This window comes from Nestor notabilis, unplaced genomic scaffold (assembly GCF_000696875.1).
Source record: "Nestor notabilis isolate BGI_N333 unplaced genomic scaffold, ASM69687v1 scaffold632, whole genome shotgun sequence".
In the NCBI taxonomy this organism is placed as follows: domain Eukaryota; kingdom Metazoa; phylum Chordata; class Aves; order Psittaciformes; family Psittacidae; genus Nestor; species Nestor notabilis.
The window spans coordinates 51,832-69,667 of record NW_009918409.1 but is presented as its reverse complement, the minus strand read 5'-3'; the positions used below and the strand labels follow the sequence as shown (position 1 = coordinate 69,667).

At 40.2% G+C, this 17,836-nt stretch overlaps 1 protein-coding gene across 1 annotated transcript in view; it reads left to right on the top strand.

The window, feature by feature from the left end:
• The window catches only part of SLC7A11 (solute carrier family 7 (anionic amino acid transporter light chain, xc- system), member 11), a 57,093-nt gene that overhangs the window by 17,754 nt on the left and 21,503 nt on the right, over nt 1-17,836 (top strand). Inside the window, exon 6 of the mRNA XM_010009694.1 lies at nt 1,212-1,256. Within this exon, the coding sequence (XP_010007996.1) occupies nt 1,212-1,256 (45 nt within the window). The remainder of the gene's footprint in view (nt 1-1,211; nt 1,257-17,836) is intronic.

Here is a 17,836-nt window from a genome sequence, read left to right as displayed (position 1 = left end):
GAATGCAAGGAAGCATGTGTCTGCATCACTGATGCCAGGCTGTCAGGTTACTTCTGTCTAGAACAGGACTAAGACCAGAAAGAAGTAGCTGAATGTCTTACTCTTCAGAAGCCATTTCTCCTTTGAACAAACCCAACCTCTTCTTTTGTGCTCTGTGAAATATCAAGTTTAGAAAAAAAGTACTGAGGTGGTTGTATAAATGGTAAATATAGTTTTTACAGAATTTAGTGCTAGGTCACAAAATTGCATTTTTTTAAAACCACAAACCAGCGCTAAATCATTCTGCTAACCCAGATCTGTTCCGACACTTGTGATGGAGGAAAGATTCCCAGACTTTCTGCCAGCTCAGGTGCCACCTGTTTATTCACTGTAGCACTCTTGGGTCAGATATCATTTGTCTTTCTGCATAAAAGCAGAAAGCCAGCATAAGCACTGTATTGACTGCTCTGTTTAATTAGACAGGATGTGACTTTGAGCCCACATCTGAGCTGGGCACATCTGTATAATCCAGTGATGCACAGACCTAGTGCTAATAAATGCAGAACAGAGGGTTCAGTGACGTTGAGGCTTACAGTTGCTTTGTATGCAGGGCTATGCCCAGTGAATAGTTCCTATGAATTCCCATACATAACTATCTCTTGTATGCTGCTGGAATATAACCAGAGCAACCTGTACAGGAGGCTGTGCAAGAGCACACAGGATCAGCAGCCTGGGTTTGTGATCATATATGACACACTAGTGTCAAAATCCTGGTTTTAGGAGGGGGTTTTGAGGCTTCATTTATTTTTATTGTTAAGAAGTCCTTGCTGAGTACCTTGGTGAGAATTTTTGCCAATACAACCAGAAATTGCAAAAGGCTACAACCACAAATGGAATATGATGCTTGAGGGTATGTGTGTGCATTTGTGTATAAGATTAGGGTAAACCATAATATGCCTATTATGGCAGGGGAAAAAGAATAATTCCACACTGACATCGAAGAGCTTTTTTTTGTCTTTTTTTCTACTCTGCTGTCTTTTCTAAGAATTCCCTTCCTGGGCACAGGGCTGAGGGAAGGTGAAATCTTACACTCTCCTTAATCCAATCATGGGTCTGCAAAGTCTGCTATAACAGCAGTACTTAACTAGAAGTGTCTTCTTGATTCTTTGGGAAAAAAATACAGAATCAAAATCTACCAAGCCCCTCTAATAGCTTTTATAACTCTTTTCTAGGTTTTACCTCAATTTTGTTACTGAAGAAGTGGAAAACCCTGAAAAGTATGTACCTAACGTTTTTCTTGACTTTTGAGAAATGGTTGTAAATTTAAAATGCTATAAAAGCAGCGATCTTCAGAAATTCTGCATTCTGGTCAAGTTGCTTGCTTTCCAGCAGATCTGCTATCTATTTGAATTGCAACTGCTTGAAGATTTGCTATTTTTGGCGTGTCATGACCTTGTTATGTATTCTGCTTTTATGTGCACAGAAAGCAGAAAACTAAGTAGATCTCCAGGGCTCTGATTCTCCCCCTCAGGATACAAGTAACTATCAGTGGCTCCTTTCAGTGGAAGTTACTGGTATCCTGTCAGGGAAATCTTGCTCAAGAAACTTATCTCTTGCAATATTTGGCAGTTTTGCTATGTTTAAATATTAATCAAATACTTAGTTCTACTTGTTTTAGACGTCTCAGAGTTGCAGGATCTTGAATACATGTAGCACAGCATCCGATCCAATTAAACAAAGAGGGGATATTGGTAGGAGTTTGTTTCAAAGCAGAGACAAACACACTCAGTGTCTGTCTGTAAAATATGGCAAGAAAAGCTGTCCTGTTAGGGAGAGTTTGATTTGGCAGGTCTATTTTGGTAGATATGGTAGATATACTGGTAGACAGCCAGTAATAATATTAATTTCTCTAAAAATTATATAAAATATGCTTTGTCAGGTCAAATTGTGTTCTCTGAGAAAAATAACAATTTACTTTATTAAAAATTAATGGGTAGATAACATTTTCTTAGGTGTTTACAATAAGATGCCTGACTGGCTTCCAAAGAACTTACTGTTTAAAAAAAACCCAAACACTGTAAATGCAGAGAATATGAAGCTACATATCTGAGACATGTAAAGAAAGACTGGGGAGCATGCAGAAGATTTTTAGCTGGTTTCTTCAAAGTCTGATCCAAGCCCAATGCTGTTCAGTGTTTTCTTCAGAGACCTGAAAATAATTATAAAGAAATTGATGATTAAACATGAGAACGGCAGAAAGACTGGCAGATTTCCATTGTTTCATTGCCTTTGAGGGGGCTTGGGTGTTAACAGGCTCTTTAATGTGATCAGGATATGTATACAAAGGAATTTATGACTGGAAGCTGAAACCAGGCAAATGCAGGTAGCAAATACATCATTAATATTTAACACGGTGTTTGACTAATCATTAACACAGATACCTGTGTGCAATTTAGATTTTCATTGGCAGTCTTCAGTTCAGATAGAACACCTTTTTAGGAGCTGTGCTTTAGTAAAACACGTCATTTGCCCCAGTGGAGAGCAGCTGGCTAATGCTTCCTAGGCCTGGGACACACAGGAACTCAGGCTTAGATGATCTAGTAGCAAATCTGGGTTTAACTACCAAGCATCTGTGTGCTTTATAAAGTCAGGGGAGGCAGACATCTGAAAAAAAACCCAAACCACCTTATTTTTTTATTTTTACTTTTGAAAAATTGTTGTATGGTAGATGGACTTGAAAGGAAATACGAAACTAAATAAAGAAGTGAAGTGATTCTGGTCCAAGTCTTCTACTGCTTCAGGAAATTCTGCAGTGATAGGTTAGGAGCCAAAGACTTGGCAATGTGATCAAAAGTATTTGCTAAAAGCAATAGAATTTGTAAATTAGCATGTGGTTACCATCAGTACTATGTAATAGTTTTAGAAATGCACATGCCTATCACCCTTTGGGACTTTTCATACACTGATGTGTCTCTGCAGTCCCTTTAACTGTATGGCAATTAACTGAAATTATTGGTAATATTTATTACAACTATTCTGGTTTATATTGACTTTTTTCCTGTGGTTTGAGTCATATTTTTGAACATTTTGTGCCCTCTGCTGTGTAGGACAAAAAGGCATAGTTCCTTTTTTTGTATGTTTTTAACTAAACACCCATTGAAGCATGTGGTATCACAGCTAAGAAAAGTGGCATGGGTTAGATTTTGGGGTTTTCTTCATTGAACCTGGGATGTGAGGCAGGAAGAGACTGTCTTTTCTGCCCACCATCTCTGGAGAGCTTCTCTGCTCTCCAGGTTACCTTAGATTGTTGCTAGTTAATTGTGCTCCTAGTGGGGATGCTGGACTGCAAGCCACCTAGCCTGGCTGGTTAGAGTAACCAGGATGGCTCTGGAAAAAACAGCTCAGTGTTACATCTGCAATGTTGTGGCAAAGCTATTAAAGCTTCCCTTCACCACTCTTCCTCCTGGGGCTGCAGTTCGAGAAGATTATAAGGGAAGATGCCCAGGTCTTACAGCAGTGTGCCTGGGATCACAATCCATGTAAAGGCATAAATATATAGTAGAAGAGGCTGGGATTTTAAACATTGCTAAATAGTAGCAGGTGGTGGCAGGACAAGTGGATTGCTGCTGGCTGGGCTGATGGAGATGTATGCACCACCTGTAAATAGGAATTCTGGACTCCATTAACCCAAACCAAGCAATTAAGCAAAACGGTTGGAATATTGTTTTTCTCCAGTTGCCAACTCTGAATGGCTCTCTTGGAAAGACTTTTTTTGGAGGCCTGCTCCACCACCATTCCTAAAGATACAGGGCAAGAGAATAGTGTGGACTAATCTCAGGGGCAACTGCTTCAGCTCCCACCAAACAGTGCAGACATTAGATGAGCCACTAATTGTTCTGCTGTTGTAGGTGTTCATTAGAACTCAACTACTATTTTAATTTCTTTTTTATTTATATTTTTACCTAAAATCATAGAATTGTAGGATCATTTGTGTTGAAAAAGACCTTTAAGATCACTGACTCCAACCATTAACCCAGCACTGCCACGTCCACCACTAAACTGTACCCCTAAGTGCCAGATCTACATGTCTTAAATACCTCCAGGGATGGTGGCTCAATCACTTTACTGGGCAGCCAGTTCCAATACTTCATAACCCTTTTGGTGAAGAAATCTTTCCTAACAGCCAATCTAAACCTCCCCTGGCGCAGCTGGAGGCCATTTCCTGCCTTTCCTTTCATTCTTGTTGTACGCCTTATGTTAAAGGTTGCATATAGTGCTGCAAATCTATTATGCAGCTGTTTTTAAAAGGAGAGAGGGAAGTATAGGCTTGAACCACATAGAGTCTGTAACAGCTCCAGGTGTGCAATTTGTAATGTTTGTTAGTGGTTAGGGCTGCAAATTACTTATAGTGACCGAGGTGATCACGGTGATGCCTTTTGCATTGTGTATGCCAAAGTAAATGTTTTTCTGAGAATCAGTCACAGTTGCATATTTCCAGGTGTGTGGCAGCTTTTAGAGTAACTGACAGCTGGTGCTGAGATGAATGGTCAGCATTTTCCCCATGTTAACCACTCTGCTACAAACCCATAATGGAGCGTATCCCAGGAGTTGTGGGGAGAATAGAATCATAGAACCATAGAACGGTTGGGTTGGAAGGGACCTTAGAGATCACCTAGTTCCAACCCCTCTGCCATGGGCAGGCTCACCTTCCACCAGACCAGGTTGCTCAAAGCCCCATCCAGCCCGGCCTTGAATAACACAGTTGCAGCAGGGGGAATGGAGAAATGCTCTAGCAGAGAGAGGAGTTACAGTAGAGCTGTCAAGGACCTGCCTTTGTGTAGACCTGGCTTTAAGCCTCTCTTTATGTGGTGAGTCCTCAACTCCCTCTCCACTTCTGTGGTATTGTGAAGGGTGAGAGAGAGATGGGTCACGGCCCTAGGATATATCCTGAAATGCACAGGAAGGTGGAAACATACACTTTTAGACATTAAAGTTTTTCAGATAGGGTTTACTTTGTTTGCGCTGGTGTGTGCAGCACCAGCAGAGCTTGCTGGAGTACAGTGAGTGCCATTGGAAATGTAGGAGAGAGGCAGGGGAAGAGGGGGGATGCTTGTGACCTTGCCCAGCTGAAAGCTGCCTTTGTGTTCTGGCAGAGACACTGTTTGTACCGGCAGAAAGCTGTTCTCCTGAAAGCTGTGGGAGTCTGTGTAGGTGCAGCAGTCTGTCCAGGTGCAACAAATTGCAGATTTAGGTCTATAAATAAGATGAATACTATGGGCCTGAGGCACTGAGATAGCTAGGTGATACGAAATCGTGGAGAGAGAGAGAGAGCTGAGAGTGGAAATGAGCCAAGTGGAGAGGAAGAGCCCTTTAAATTATAGAAGGGAGAAAGGAAAAAGGGGGGAAAAAAATCTAAAAGTGAATGCCATGATTTTTCTAACAGATTTTTTGTAACTCGTGCTGTATTCTCACTTTAGAAACATCACAGTCCCTTCTTTTGTAAAAAAAAAAAGGACATTATTATAATCCCAATTATCATAAGAAGTAAAAGTAGCTGCTTCTGTCTCCTGCTAAACCCCCTTTTGATGTCTCATTTTTAAGCTTGGAACTCATTTCTTTATTCCTCTTTGTCAAAGTGCTTCCCTCATACAGCATTATTAGGACCTGAAGCAACACAAAGTTGATGTTTGTTTTACAAGGAGCTGTGGTTGCAGTGTTCAGCTACTTTAAAGTACAATCTTTTTTAAAAAGAGCCTGAAATAATTTTTATTATTGAGAATACATGGAACAAAGTTGAAGTGTAATAACAAATTTCTTTTACTTCTGAAAATTACGCTTTGTGCATGTGTGCTGGGTCAGTAGTGATTGTTGTTTGAAATGAAGTATTTCTTAAGGTCCGTTCCAACCCTAACCATTCTATGATTCCATGAATAGTCCTTGAAACAGAATTTCACCAAAATAACCTTGTGCAGCCACATCACATGCAGCTTTGATCTTTTTGATTTTCTTACATTATAAGGATCAGCCCTACTCAAACAGAGGTCATATTGTATTGTCTAAATAATAAGTGAATGAAGGAACTGGTGGGTCTCTGAGAAAGAATTTGTCACCTGAAAATTGACAGGAGCTGTGTTGCTTGGAGCAGTAAATTTAGAGGACTGGAAATCAAGCATGTTGAACTTTCGGACTCATTTCTTATACATAGTGTTTGGGCTCATCTGTATTCTTGGTCATCCACTCTGTACTCTCAAGACCAAGTTTTTTCAATAAAGACCCTAAAAGCAGCTCATGCCTAAACAGTACTTTCCTCCTCCCTTCCCAGGCAAAGCAGAGCAGAGCCTAGGATCAGTGCTCAAGTTTGACAGGAATTTCAGCAGACTCCATATGAGAAAATAACACAGGAATGTTTTTACATTACAGCAATGTCTTCAGAGCCTTGTCAAAATCAGGGCCAGACTGTGGCAGATGCTGGCCAAAAGGAATCCTATTTTAAAAAAAAAATATGTTCCTCATCCTCAGGATGGGCAGATGATGAGCCCAAACATTTCACGTAAGGATTATGCTTTTGTTGGAAGAGAAAGAAAATATTATTTCACTTTAAGGGAAGGGAAACTGAGGCTCGAACTCAATAATGACATCAAAGCAGTCTGTGATCAAGTGGGCAGCTGGGGGTATTGATTCACAGTCCTCCTTTAACTCAGTCATATTTTTTCTTTGACAATGAAAGTTTTTGTTAGTGTTCCTGAACTTAGGAAATATTTTTCCTTCAGTGGTCTTCCATTTCAGTTGTACAAAATGATAGATAGGAGATATTTAAAGGACATGTTTTCTGAATATATTTTACAGCAAGAAGTTAGATTCCTTTACAGGTGCAGTTAAATATAGCTGCTATTTGGCATAATCCTTTTGTCCTTTTCTTTTTCCTTCTTTTTCTTTCCCTTCCCTTATTGGCTCATTTCATTTGTAAATATTCTGTTTCTGTTTGTAATATAACTTTGGTTCAGCCCAGGCAATCTATCATTGTTTAAAAAGTTACACAGAGCAAAGAACGTATTATTGAGATGTATAATGTTTATAAGCCTGGTGTAAGATTGATAAATCATGTCTTGTGCTGTTGAAAAGCCAAGAAATGAATTACTTTGCTATGACATTGGGGTCTGAGATTAGTCAGTTTGTCTATTAGATTTTTCCAGTGTTCTTCTCACTTCATTTATTCCTTCTTTTCTAAGGAACTGAGAAGCAGTAGATGTATAGCATGTCACCAAAGCTTGATGTCATTAGGCATTTTGTAAAATCAGGATATCAAAATGTTTGATAGAAACTGGTTTTATATTGGGTTTAAATGATGTGAGTGTCATGTCTAATTAATCTAATGTGTACTACCCATTTGTATTAATTGAAGTTTAAAGTCACACTTGGCATCTATGAGGACTGAAAGAAATGTGGTATTAGTGATTTTTATTTTTTTTTTCAGAGTTTTTATGCATTATAATGGTGCAGATGGATGGGAGGGGAATGGTGGCTAAGACACTAAAACTCTTCCAGCTCCCTAGCTGTTTATGAGATTTTGGCACTTCACATTAGGATGCACCCCTCCACCCCCTTCCAATATCAATCAGAATCTTGTATTGCGCTGTTTTGCACCACCAGTCTAGACCCTGTCTACTAATTCCCCATAATCATAACAATGAAAAATATTTTTAATGTTAATTGGGAGAATGGAAGCCTTTGCCTTTTCTGCTTCTCTGCCTCTTAGTTATTTTTTGTTATTTTATAATTTAATGACAAGCTCTATTCTAAAGAGGAATATTAATATTGATATTGATTATCTTAGGCATCGGAAAAGGAATAAAGTCAGAATTTATCTCCCTGCAGTGATGCTGTCTATCATTTCAAACACACCTCATCACTGCTTTTTATTCATGAAAGACAGATGATGTAGTTGAAGCAATGAACCGGGACTCAGGATAACTGGCTTAGGCACAGACTTGCTGTGAAAATGGAGAGGAGGTTACTTCATCTTTTCTCCTCATGTTTCCCTCCTTTCTCTGCTCCCCTTCTTTTCTCTGTTCACTTTATGGAGTGGGAGGTATCACCTCCTGGCTTCATTTTTGGGGTATTTATGTCCTTCCAAGGTCAGGGGTAAGCCATGCACTATGGGGAACCAAAAAGAAGTTTATTTGGATTTAAAAATCTACATGACTACTCCTTGAACTGTAAGCTTTAGCAGATTTATCAAAACCTAGCAGGTTCTGTAGGTCCTGTAAGATCTTACATAGTACCAGTGGAACAGCAGGGAAGTGTGTGTAGGTGCCTACACAAGTAACTAGCACCTGGGGGTGTTCCCCATGGGGTTACAATCTTGTTTTTAAATAAGCTTTGGACAGCCTTTCTCACAAAATAGCTGGGCATAAATACAGTTTCTTCCTTTCAGGTCTAACACTGGATGCAGGTATCCTGCCTAGATATAAGCAGAATAGCTGTGGTACCTGGAGTTTGAAATCTTTCTTACATTATTCTGTCTCACATACTTGTAAAAGATACGTTTGACTCAAATTAATTTTCTTCATGTCAGGCTACAGTGCCAAATACTCAGTGCAGAAGTTTTACGATTATTTTGTGGCATTTTATCTGAAGATAATGAAAAAAGACAAGTGCTAATCTGCCAAACATTTTGTAAAGCCCATTTGCTCATGTGAATTCATCAGGTCACCTTAAAGGGAAAGCCAGGTCAGTTAAGTGAGCATTTGCATTTTTTTTCTTCAGTATATTAATTGTGTCTTGGGTTATTCTTCTGTTTGCATGCTTATTCTCCATGATAGAATAAGGATGTTCTAATTACCTTCCCCTCTACTATTTTTATGCGTCACTTCAATAGAAATCTTATTCTTTCTAAATTTTATTGTATCTAACAGCATCACAGGCTACCTGAATTCCCCTCAGTTATCTTCTAAGCATCTCAGAAGATGAGATGTCCAGACACTGGTGAATCCAACATCACTTCCCACAATTTAATTGCACCTTGTGTGAGGGATGAAATGGTAGATTCACAGTCATGCCTTCAAAACTATAAAATCCTTGAATGTAGAGCTGAATCTGCCAAATAAAGAAAAATTAATTTACTAGACCAAATATTCTTAAAACCAAGCATGGATTTTGCTATTTGTAAAGTCTATGAAAAAGCATTTAATTAAGAATGTAATTCAGTAGTATTTGTGTGTGTTTGAGAGGGAGAAACAGACAATTACTAGCTCATAGGGGAGATGGCTCACCAGAATGAAACTGTTCTTGATAAAATGAACTTCCCTTTACTTTTGCTTTCTCACTAACCTTATTAACTACTTACTGCTTACATGCCTCACATCATCAACACATTCATTGTAGTTTTTTATAAATGACTGATAATTTCTGAAACTAAGCATTTCAGTCTTGAATGCATGTTTTTGATGGGCTCAGATTTCTGAAATCTCAGTATAGAAACTCATTTTTTGCTCTTCATGATTTATTTATTTTAATTAAAGGATGTTGCTGTTTCTCTTGCTGCAAGCTGGAAATTCTCTTATGAGTGGGATACAAATGTTCTGAGTTTCTTTGCTTTTAATCTGTTTTCACTAAAACTCTTAGTTTGGGAGACTTTGATCATCCTATAGTTTGGTATACAGGGGGTTCCCAAACTGTGTCACTTGAAGCTCATGAGCACATGAGACTCAGAACTGCTTGATGGAATATTATGTGGGAGGCAATACAGGCATTATCTGTGACATGATATGGTTCATAAATACAACTTGCTGGTAGGTGTTGTGGTTTAAGCCCAGCCATCAACTTGGAACCACGCAGCCGCTCGCTCACTCCCCCCTCTTCTTCCTCCCCCGCTCCTGGAGGGATGGGGAGGAGAATTGGAGGAGGGTAACTCCCATGGGTTGAGATAACAGCACTCCAGTAACCCAGGACAGTAGGAAGAAATAATTCTTACTTTATCTTGCACCTGATCTCAGCTAATTTTTGGTAATAGTCTGAGGCAACTTGGATTCAAAACCAATTATGAAGCCAGGGAAGAAGTATTGAAAATACTCTTTGGCCAGCTATGATCTCAATTTAGACATAGCAGTATTTCAGTAAGATTTTCTTGCAGTATCTCCTAATTCCTATTGGGGATGCTGGTCAATTAATAAGGAATAATATGCTTTTGTATAGAGCCAACAGACTTCTTTCAGGACATACTGCTTTTGCTGCAGCACTGTCCTGCATGTCAGTGAGTGGAACTGTTAGAGACACAGGTAAAATGATCTGGAAGAAAAAGTCTGTACTGGAGCAGCAGGTGCTGTGGCACATCCAGTTCTCTTTCTCTCTCCCCTTTCCATTCCACCCACCATGAGACGTACTGTAAATGCTATAAATGCCTTAACCTTAACAACCTGTCGGTTCTGCCATGGATGTATGCAATTAAGTGAGACGCATGTGAGTCATACTAATGTTTCAGGGGCTGCAACTTGCTTGTGAACCTTGGGGCCTGTTTGTGGTAGGATTTGGTGAGGGTCACTGAGTCCACAAAAGATTTCCAAGAAGGGAAACTGTGGAGATCAACAGCACGGACCCAGAGCATCTTCATGCAGTGAATCACCTTATTGTCTACTGCTCTAACTTTTTATACCATTCTAACAACAGTTATTTTTAGCCTATTACTCTTTTATACCATTCTATTTGTAGCCTATCATGTTTAGTTCCTGACTTATAGTTTGTTTTTTAACACTGCTCACTTTCTCACAATCAGCCCCAGAGTAGCCAGTCTCTTATCTTTATGCCCTCTCCTCCTCAGCCAGGTGTCTTGGTATCTTATGCTCTCTCCTCCTCAGCCAGCTGGGTTGCTCTGCTTAATTGCACAATGTACTTTGCTTCTTCTTTAACTCTTTCTTCTCCAGCCAAGCAGTTACTTCTCTTTGGCAATAATCAAATAGTTTCCATTGTCTCCCACAGGAAACTGTTGATTTAGCTGTTAGCAGCTTGAGTTAAAACAGGGAAAATTTTAGGGTTGAATTTGAATTGTTAACCTAAATTAAAATCCAAGTAGTTGGGTTCTTTTTTTTTATTTCTTTTTTTATTTGATAATGTGGATTATCCTGTTCTCCTGTAGCAAAGACTTTTCTTTGGACCTACAATTTTTGAGAATTCCAGCACACTAGCTACCATACATAGTATCTCATAATTAACTGAGGATGCAGATTCAGTCCTTTAGTTCTTGTTTTCACTGCTGTGGGCTGTTGAACACACATTTGTCCTACTAAACCTGGATGGCCCTTGCCCCGTGTGTGCAGTGGGTCCTCCTCAACAGCAGTGCTGTGTCATAAGAGAGAGGAAACAGAGAGCACAGCTGGAAAACATGGTGTGCCACGCAGTCTGAGTCTGGAGTGATCTAGATGTATGCGGAAAGACACTCTGCAAACCTAAATCCCCTGCCTTGCCTTTGACACATGCACTTTATGTCTGAGTAGTGCTTTGAATTCACCTGAGCAACATATGCAGACAGCAGAGGGGCTTGGGAGGTGACTTGCTGAATGAATTCACCTGTCATCTGGAATGGGGATCTCAGAGAGCAAAGGCTTCAGCAGCAGGGATAACCAAAAGGCTGCAGATTTCATTGGGCACTGTTTCTCTTCCTTACCTCTGCGGTCAGTTGGAGATAGCTGCTGTGTGTGCGTACTGCTTTCCAGAGGTTGCATGTTTTCCTTAAGCATTCAGTTAGGGACTGACATAATGGATACTATTACAATCTGTATGTTCAGGAATGCGTACATGACATGCATTCAACATATGCTGTTATTTCTTTTTCCTTTTCCCTTGTGCAGTTTTATGTTTGTTTTTTGTTTTTCCCCATCCCATATTTTTAGGTGTTTATATCAGTGCTGAGTCCTGCGGAGCAATCCCACACCAGGAGAGAGGGAGAGTTGACCCTCGGGTGCAGTTTTCAGGCAGCAGAACTTTGTCATTGGCAGCTGCTTTCTAAAGACCAAGTTAGCATTTGAATTGGTTCAGCTGACCTCCAGTCTTCCTGTCTCCTACTCCCACTTTATAATCCTTCTATCTTAATGGTAAAAAAAAAAAACCCAAACCCAAAAAAACATTCCTGTGATGTTCTGTTTAGCAATTAACTGCAGTGAAGAGCTACCTGTTTAAACTGATACGCCAGTCAATATGTGTAAATTAGAAAAGAGACTGATGTAGTTTATAGGGTCTGTAAAGGTTTCAAAGATGTACCTTGATCATCAATTAAGACAATAAGGATGCCTGGTAAAATTACAGTTGAGGGGACTAATAATAAAGAAAGGCAAGGTCTCTTGTATAATTACCTGTTTGAACATTTATATTCCTTTATAAAATGCTTCTACTGACACAAAAATTGAGCTGATGAGCTGATGGCCATGGAAACTTTCAGGACGAGGAAGTACAGATTTCATGCCTAAGCTTTAAGGGCATTCTAAAAAAAAAAAAACCACCAAAAGTGTAGTTGTATTTTTCTATCTAATCTCTGTTTGATTTTGTAGTATGATTTATTATTTCATACAGTCAAAGTTAACTTATAGCACATCTGGCATGGGTGTTCAGGAAGAGTTATTAGAAAAGTGGAAGAACAGAAGTGAATGCTGTAGATGCAGAGTTAAATCAGTATCGCTGTGCTGGGTTTTTAGTTGTGGATATGTGTATGAAAATAAATAGTACTATTGCTATGCTTTTTCCCCTAGTTGTCTGATATAGGATCTGATTTCAATTCCTTTATCTGATTTCAATTCCTTTTATTTCTTAAGAATGTAATACTGCGAAGATGTTAGTACAGAAATCAGGAAGGTAGTCACCTGCCTGAAAAATCAAATATATTCAGCATAGCTGGAGAATGGAAGGAAAAAGAAAGGGAAAAGATAAAATGCAAAGGCCATAATACCTCATTGATATATGCCAGGACACAGGGTTAGTAGTGGTTCTGTTCCTGTGCATGCTGTTAGGAGGGAGGAGGGTGAGGAAGAATATGAGAGCGGGGTGACTGTGGGATGGTCTCCCTGCTAAGGCAGCACCTACATTAAGGCAATACTTCAAAAGCCATTGCTTTGATACGTTTGTTTCTGTTTATGTAGACCCTGTGGTTGAAGGTAAAAGGCCCAACTTGAAATGAAAATGAGTGCACAAAATCCTTCAGAATTCTGGAGACACTTGAAACTTTTTGAGGATTATTTATAGTTCTGAAAAGGCATCATTTGGGTGAGCTCCCACTGAAGTAAAGGTGTCTGCTGGGTGGGAGAGGTTCCTGTGTGCTGGCTGGTGGGATGAGTGGCCAAGCAGATGCCTGGGCTGCCGTGATGCATAACCTTATTTTTTCTGATCCAAGAGTAGTGGAGAAAGGGAGTCCAGGCTAATCTCTTCTGCAGGGGATGAGAGTATTTCAATACTTTGATTTTTACAGGTGACTGCCTTTGTCAATTTGACACTGATGATGTAGGGTGTCATGACTGGGTGTGGGTGAAGTTATTGCGTGGAGTGTACACAGAAGAGGCAAACATGTACACGGAAGTGGACTTAAGAGGCAAACCCTCAAGCAGGTTTTTCATCTTCTGCCAAGCCTGTGGCACCTCTTTCGAGGAAGCGAAGTTCAGGGAACCCAGCTGGAGCTTCCTGCCCTCCCTCCTCCTCCTCCCCACTGGTGGAGGTGTCTCCCCAGGGTGCCGCATGTCCCGCAGGTTTGCAGGAGCTGGCTGGCTGCCTTGCACCACCTCTAGCTCAGAGTTTCATAGAGCTTTAGTGGCTCTGAACTGTAAGGATGCGATAAGCCACATGCTGGCTCTGGCCGTCGCTGCGGTGATGTTTGGTTTGTATTGTGTCACTGTCGCTAGAAAGCAGGTCTCTCCAGTCCTTGTGACCCTTGTGTGCTTGCTGATGTGATAACCTGCTGAGTGCAAGGTGTGTTTGCTTTGTTTGCTTTTTTTTCCTTTTGTTTGTTTATATGAATCATTGTTACTATGCATTAACCCTGCTAAAGAAGTAGAACAAACATTTATTCACAGTGTCCCTGGGGTAGTTGGCAAAATCCTAATCTGCTTTACCAGCAGGCTAATGTAATGTAACGACAAAACAATGTAAACTTTGAAGTTTCCACTGACCTGTGTTTTCCTTCATCTTCACCTCCTGAAATACATGCCAGACTATTTTAACATCGGTTTCTCTCACATAGAGAAACATAGCAGCACCTGTGCAGAAGGATGACACTATCCTCTTCATAGAATCACAGAACCATAGAATGGTTAGGGTTAGAAAGGACCTTAAGATCATCTAGTTCCAACCCCCCTGCCATAGACAACTTCCAACAGAACAGGTTGCTCAAAGCCCCATCCAACCTGGCCTTGAATACTGCCAGGGATGGGGCAGCCACAGCTTCTCTGAGCCTTACCACCCTCACAGTAAAGAACTTCTTCCTAATATCTAACCTAAATCTCCCCTGTTTAAGTCTGAGCCCATTACCCCTTGTCCTATCACTGCAGTCCCTGATGCAGGCCCCCTTCAGATACTGGAAGGCTGCTATGAGGTCTGCAATGAAGCCTTCTCTGGGCTGAACAGTCCAAATTTTCTTAGCCTTTATGGGAACCCTGAGCTGCTCAGCAGAATATCCATTGCAGGAATAAAAATCTCTTGCCAGACTGATGTACAGCTGATGCTCCAGGGCTGTAGATCATGCTGTATTTTAATGGAGAGATCATGAGTCTCCCAGGGCTAAGCTAGCTCTTCTCTTGCCTGCAGTGAAGGTCCCAGGCTCTCGTCAGATGTTTTCATTCTTTTTAATGGTCCATAAGCAGGTGGCCTGACTGAATTTACTGGAAAAGAGGTGAGGCAGCAGACCACTGGTGGTAGATAGAAAAATGACTAAACTTGCCAGAGCAATTAGAACCAGATGAGGCAAAAAAACTTAGAATTGTCCAAGTAGGGATCAGATAAAGCTGTATCTATGCACTTACGTCAGCCACAGCACTGAGTCCTTTGTGCCAAACATACCTGGCCAAATCAGCAAACATTCTGTCTACGTAAGAATTACTGGCTCAAGAAGTGTTTTTTCATTTAACTATGATGTACTGCCCCTTTGTATGCTAACGAGATGCCTAAATCCCCTGATTATGCTGGTTGATAACCACTATCAGACTGCTTTGGGTTAACAGCTGGGTAAGGTGGCAAAGTGTGAGTCCAAGTGAGGTGGTTCAGAGCCTGCCTTTTGGCACAGAGCACAGTCCCTGTGTCTTCTCCATGGTCTCCACATTTACCATCTTGGGACCTGTGTGAAAGAAAGCAAGTGTGATTGATACGATTTTTGGTGTTGATCTTGGTCTGCAGTGGAGACAAGCCTCTCCTGGGTTTTTCCCTTCCCGCTATAAAACAGGAGCCTGGTTTCCTCTGATGCTGTTGCTCTTACTTCCTTATTTACCAGTGATATTGGCCACTGGGGAGACAATCTGAGTACTGGCCTTAATGTTTTTGTCTTGCGTTTAGATCTGTGTTTCAAATAGCATTGAAATCTCACTGTAAAACCCACCAGTTGCCAAGAAATTCCTCATAAAATTGCATAGGTGTAGAGCAGTCTGCTCATGGGTACTTTCAATGTCAGTTACATCCTCTGTATAGAAAAAAGGGGAGTCTTTCAGCTGTTATTCCTCTTACTTGTAAAAGCAAGCCAACACACTACCTACGGGTAGTTACCTATGGCAGGGACGGCTAGTTTAATTCACAGCGTGATGTTCTGATCTGTACAGTGGTGCATCGTTTCCTGGCTGCAGGAGGATGAGCCTCTTTGTGCCCCTTTTGTTTCATCTCCCCTTTAATGTTGAGCCTCAAAACTCTTAGAGTGCTAAGCCGGTGGTAAGTGAGCATGGTGTTATACTGGAAACTATAACAACATCTTGCATACCATTAGCAGTAACCTTTTATTAGAGCATCATCTAAATCTACTGTAGGCTGATGCTGGCATCTAACTGACAGAGAAAGTGAGATAGCTTCTTTTGCTGATATAAAAAACAAATGTGAGAATAAAACAAAGGAATGAACTACTAAAATTGCAAGGGTGGTATGTTCCTTGTTGTACTTATGTGCATCAGATTGGAGTTTTACAACTGCACAGTTATTAACACATGCCATGTCATCAAGAGTACTTATCCTTTAGAACAGCATGGTCAAAATATCAATAGCAATGGTATTATCGTACACAATGAAAGGAATATATTCCACCTGGTTCAGATAGCAGAATAATTTACTTAACTTTTACATGGTCTTGTTGGATGGGACATTCAATGGGGTTGTCATCTTTGTTCCACTTCAATAAGTAGTGAAAATCCTGGCTTGTATTTAAGATATGTAGTAGTTGTATCAAAACAAGACAGTTCAGCTTTGTGCATCTTTCCTGTGGATGACATATCCCTTTCTGTGTGATCACAGAATTTCCATCAGAGGAGGGTCTGAGTTGTTCGTAGCCAGTGACTGCTCAGATTGCTATTCCCCTGCACACCCATTCCCTATGTGTAGCTGTTTTATGTGTGTGCTTATGAGTGTACTGGCATTCTGCAAGCAAGTCTCATACAGTGTAGCTTATACTTTGATATTTGGCTGTGAGTATGTTGGAATTTTAAGTGCACAGTGACAATGATACTTTATTTAAGAAAAGCATATTGTTAACTAACAACCCATAAGGGTTTTCAATCATTTAAATTACAGTACAGCCTACATCCATGAACTGTAAACTAAGAGGATTTATATAAGATTATAATGGCTCCAGAGGAGCTGTGAAGTGAATAATCTGCATTTTACAAGTTGCACTGCTGTGGTCTATTATGTCAATCCTCATTCACTTGTAACAGTTGTTTGTGAGCAAGTGCTGTTATTTGCATCTTCACTTTGTCATTATGTTTTGTTCATTGTAAAAAAAAAACTACTATATAATAACACTTTAATTTTTTTTTAAGAATAGTGGAATGAAATGTCCCTTAGAAGTGTAGTTTTGATATCATAATTTGAAAAGGTCTAACAGTGATGGAGAAACCTCCTCCATAGATCATGAGAATGAATAGAGAATAAGAGCACTCTAGTATGACGAGAGGTTTAACTTCTGTGTGGGTTATTTTAGAGAAAAGAAGTAGATTCATCCTACAGTGAAGGAATGACAGGTGCTTCTAATTTTCATATCCGTTTGTTATACAAAAAACCCTGCTGCTAAGCAAAACCAGAAGAAAGTAAAGATTCATCCACAAAGAGCATAGAAGACCATGAAATTCCTTTTTGTTGGGCAAAACTCCATTAGGTGAGCTTCTTGTGGGTCTAAGGACAAAATATTTCTATAGATGTGAAATATGCTTGTGAAGGTCACGAGGAGAGTCTTTTTCTTAGTTGCAGGCTATCCCAGACACAAGTGGGTCCCAGCTGTAGGCTACCTGGGCATGGTGTTGACTATCGTCATAGTCAGGATGCTGTCCTAGAGGGATCTACCCTGGAGTTTAATGAATTACATATTTTCACTGCTCTTAAGAATGTAATTTCTCCCACAGTGGCCTAAATCCTGCCATCTGCTTTGTGCTTATTCTGGTTACTGAAACAAGCCTTGCAAGCACTTTTGCTAAACTAACACAACCTTGTCCTGTTCCACTGAGCTGGTGTTTTCTCTAGGCTTACTTTCAGGTGCAGTTGTCAGGGAGGCTGGTACTGGACAGTGTGCTATGGAGTGCCAGAATGTAGGGCTTTTCAGTAGCACCAGTATATGGGTTTTAATATGTTGATTTTGAGTCAGAATAAGAGATGATGCAGTAAATTCTGTGTAAACCATGATTATCGCTTTCATTTTATG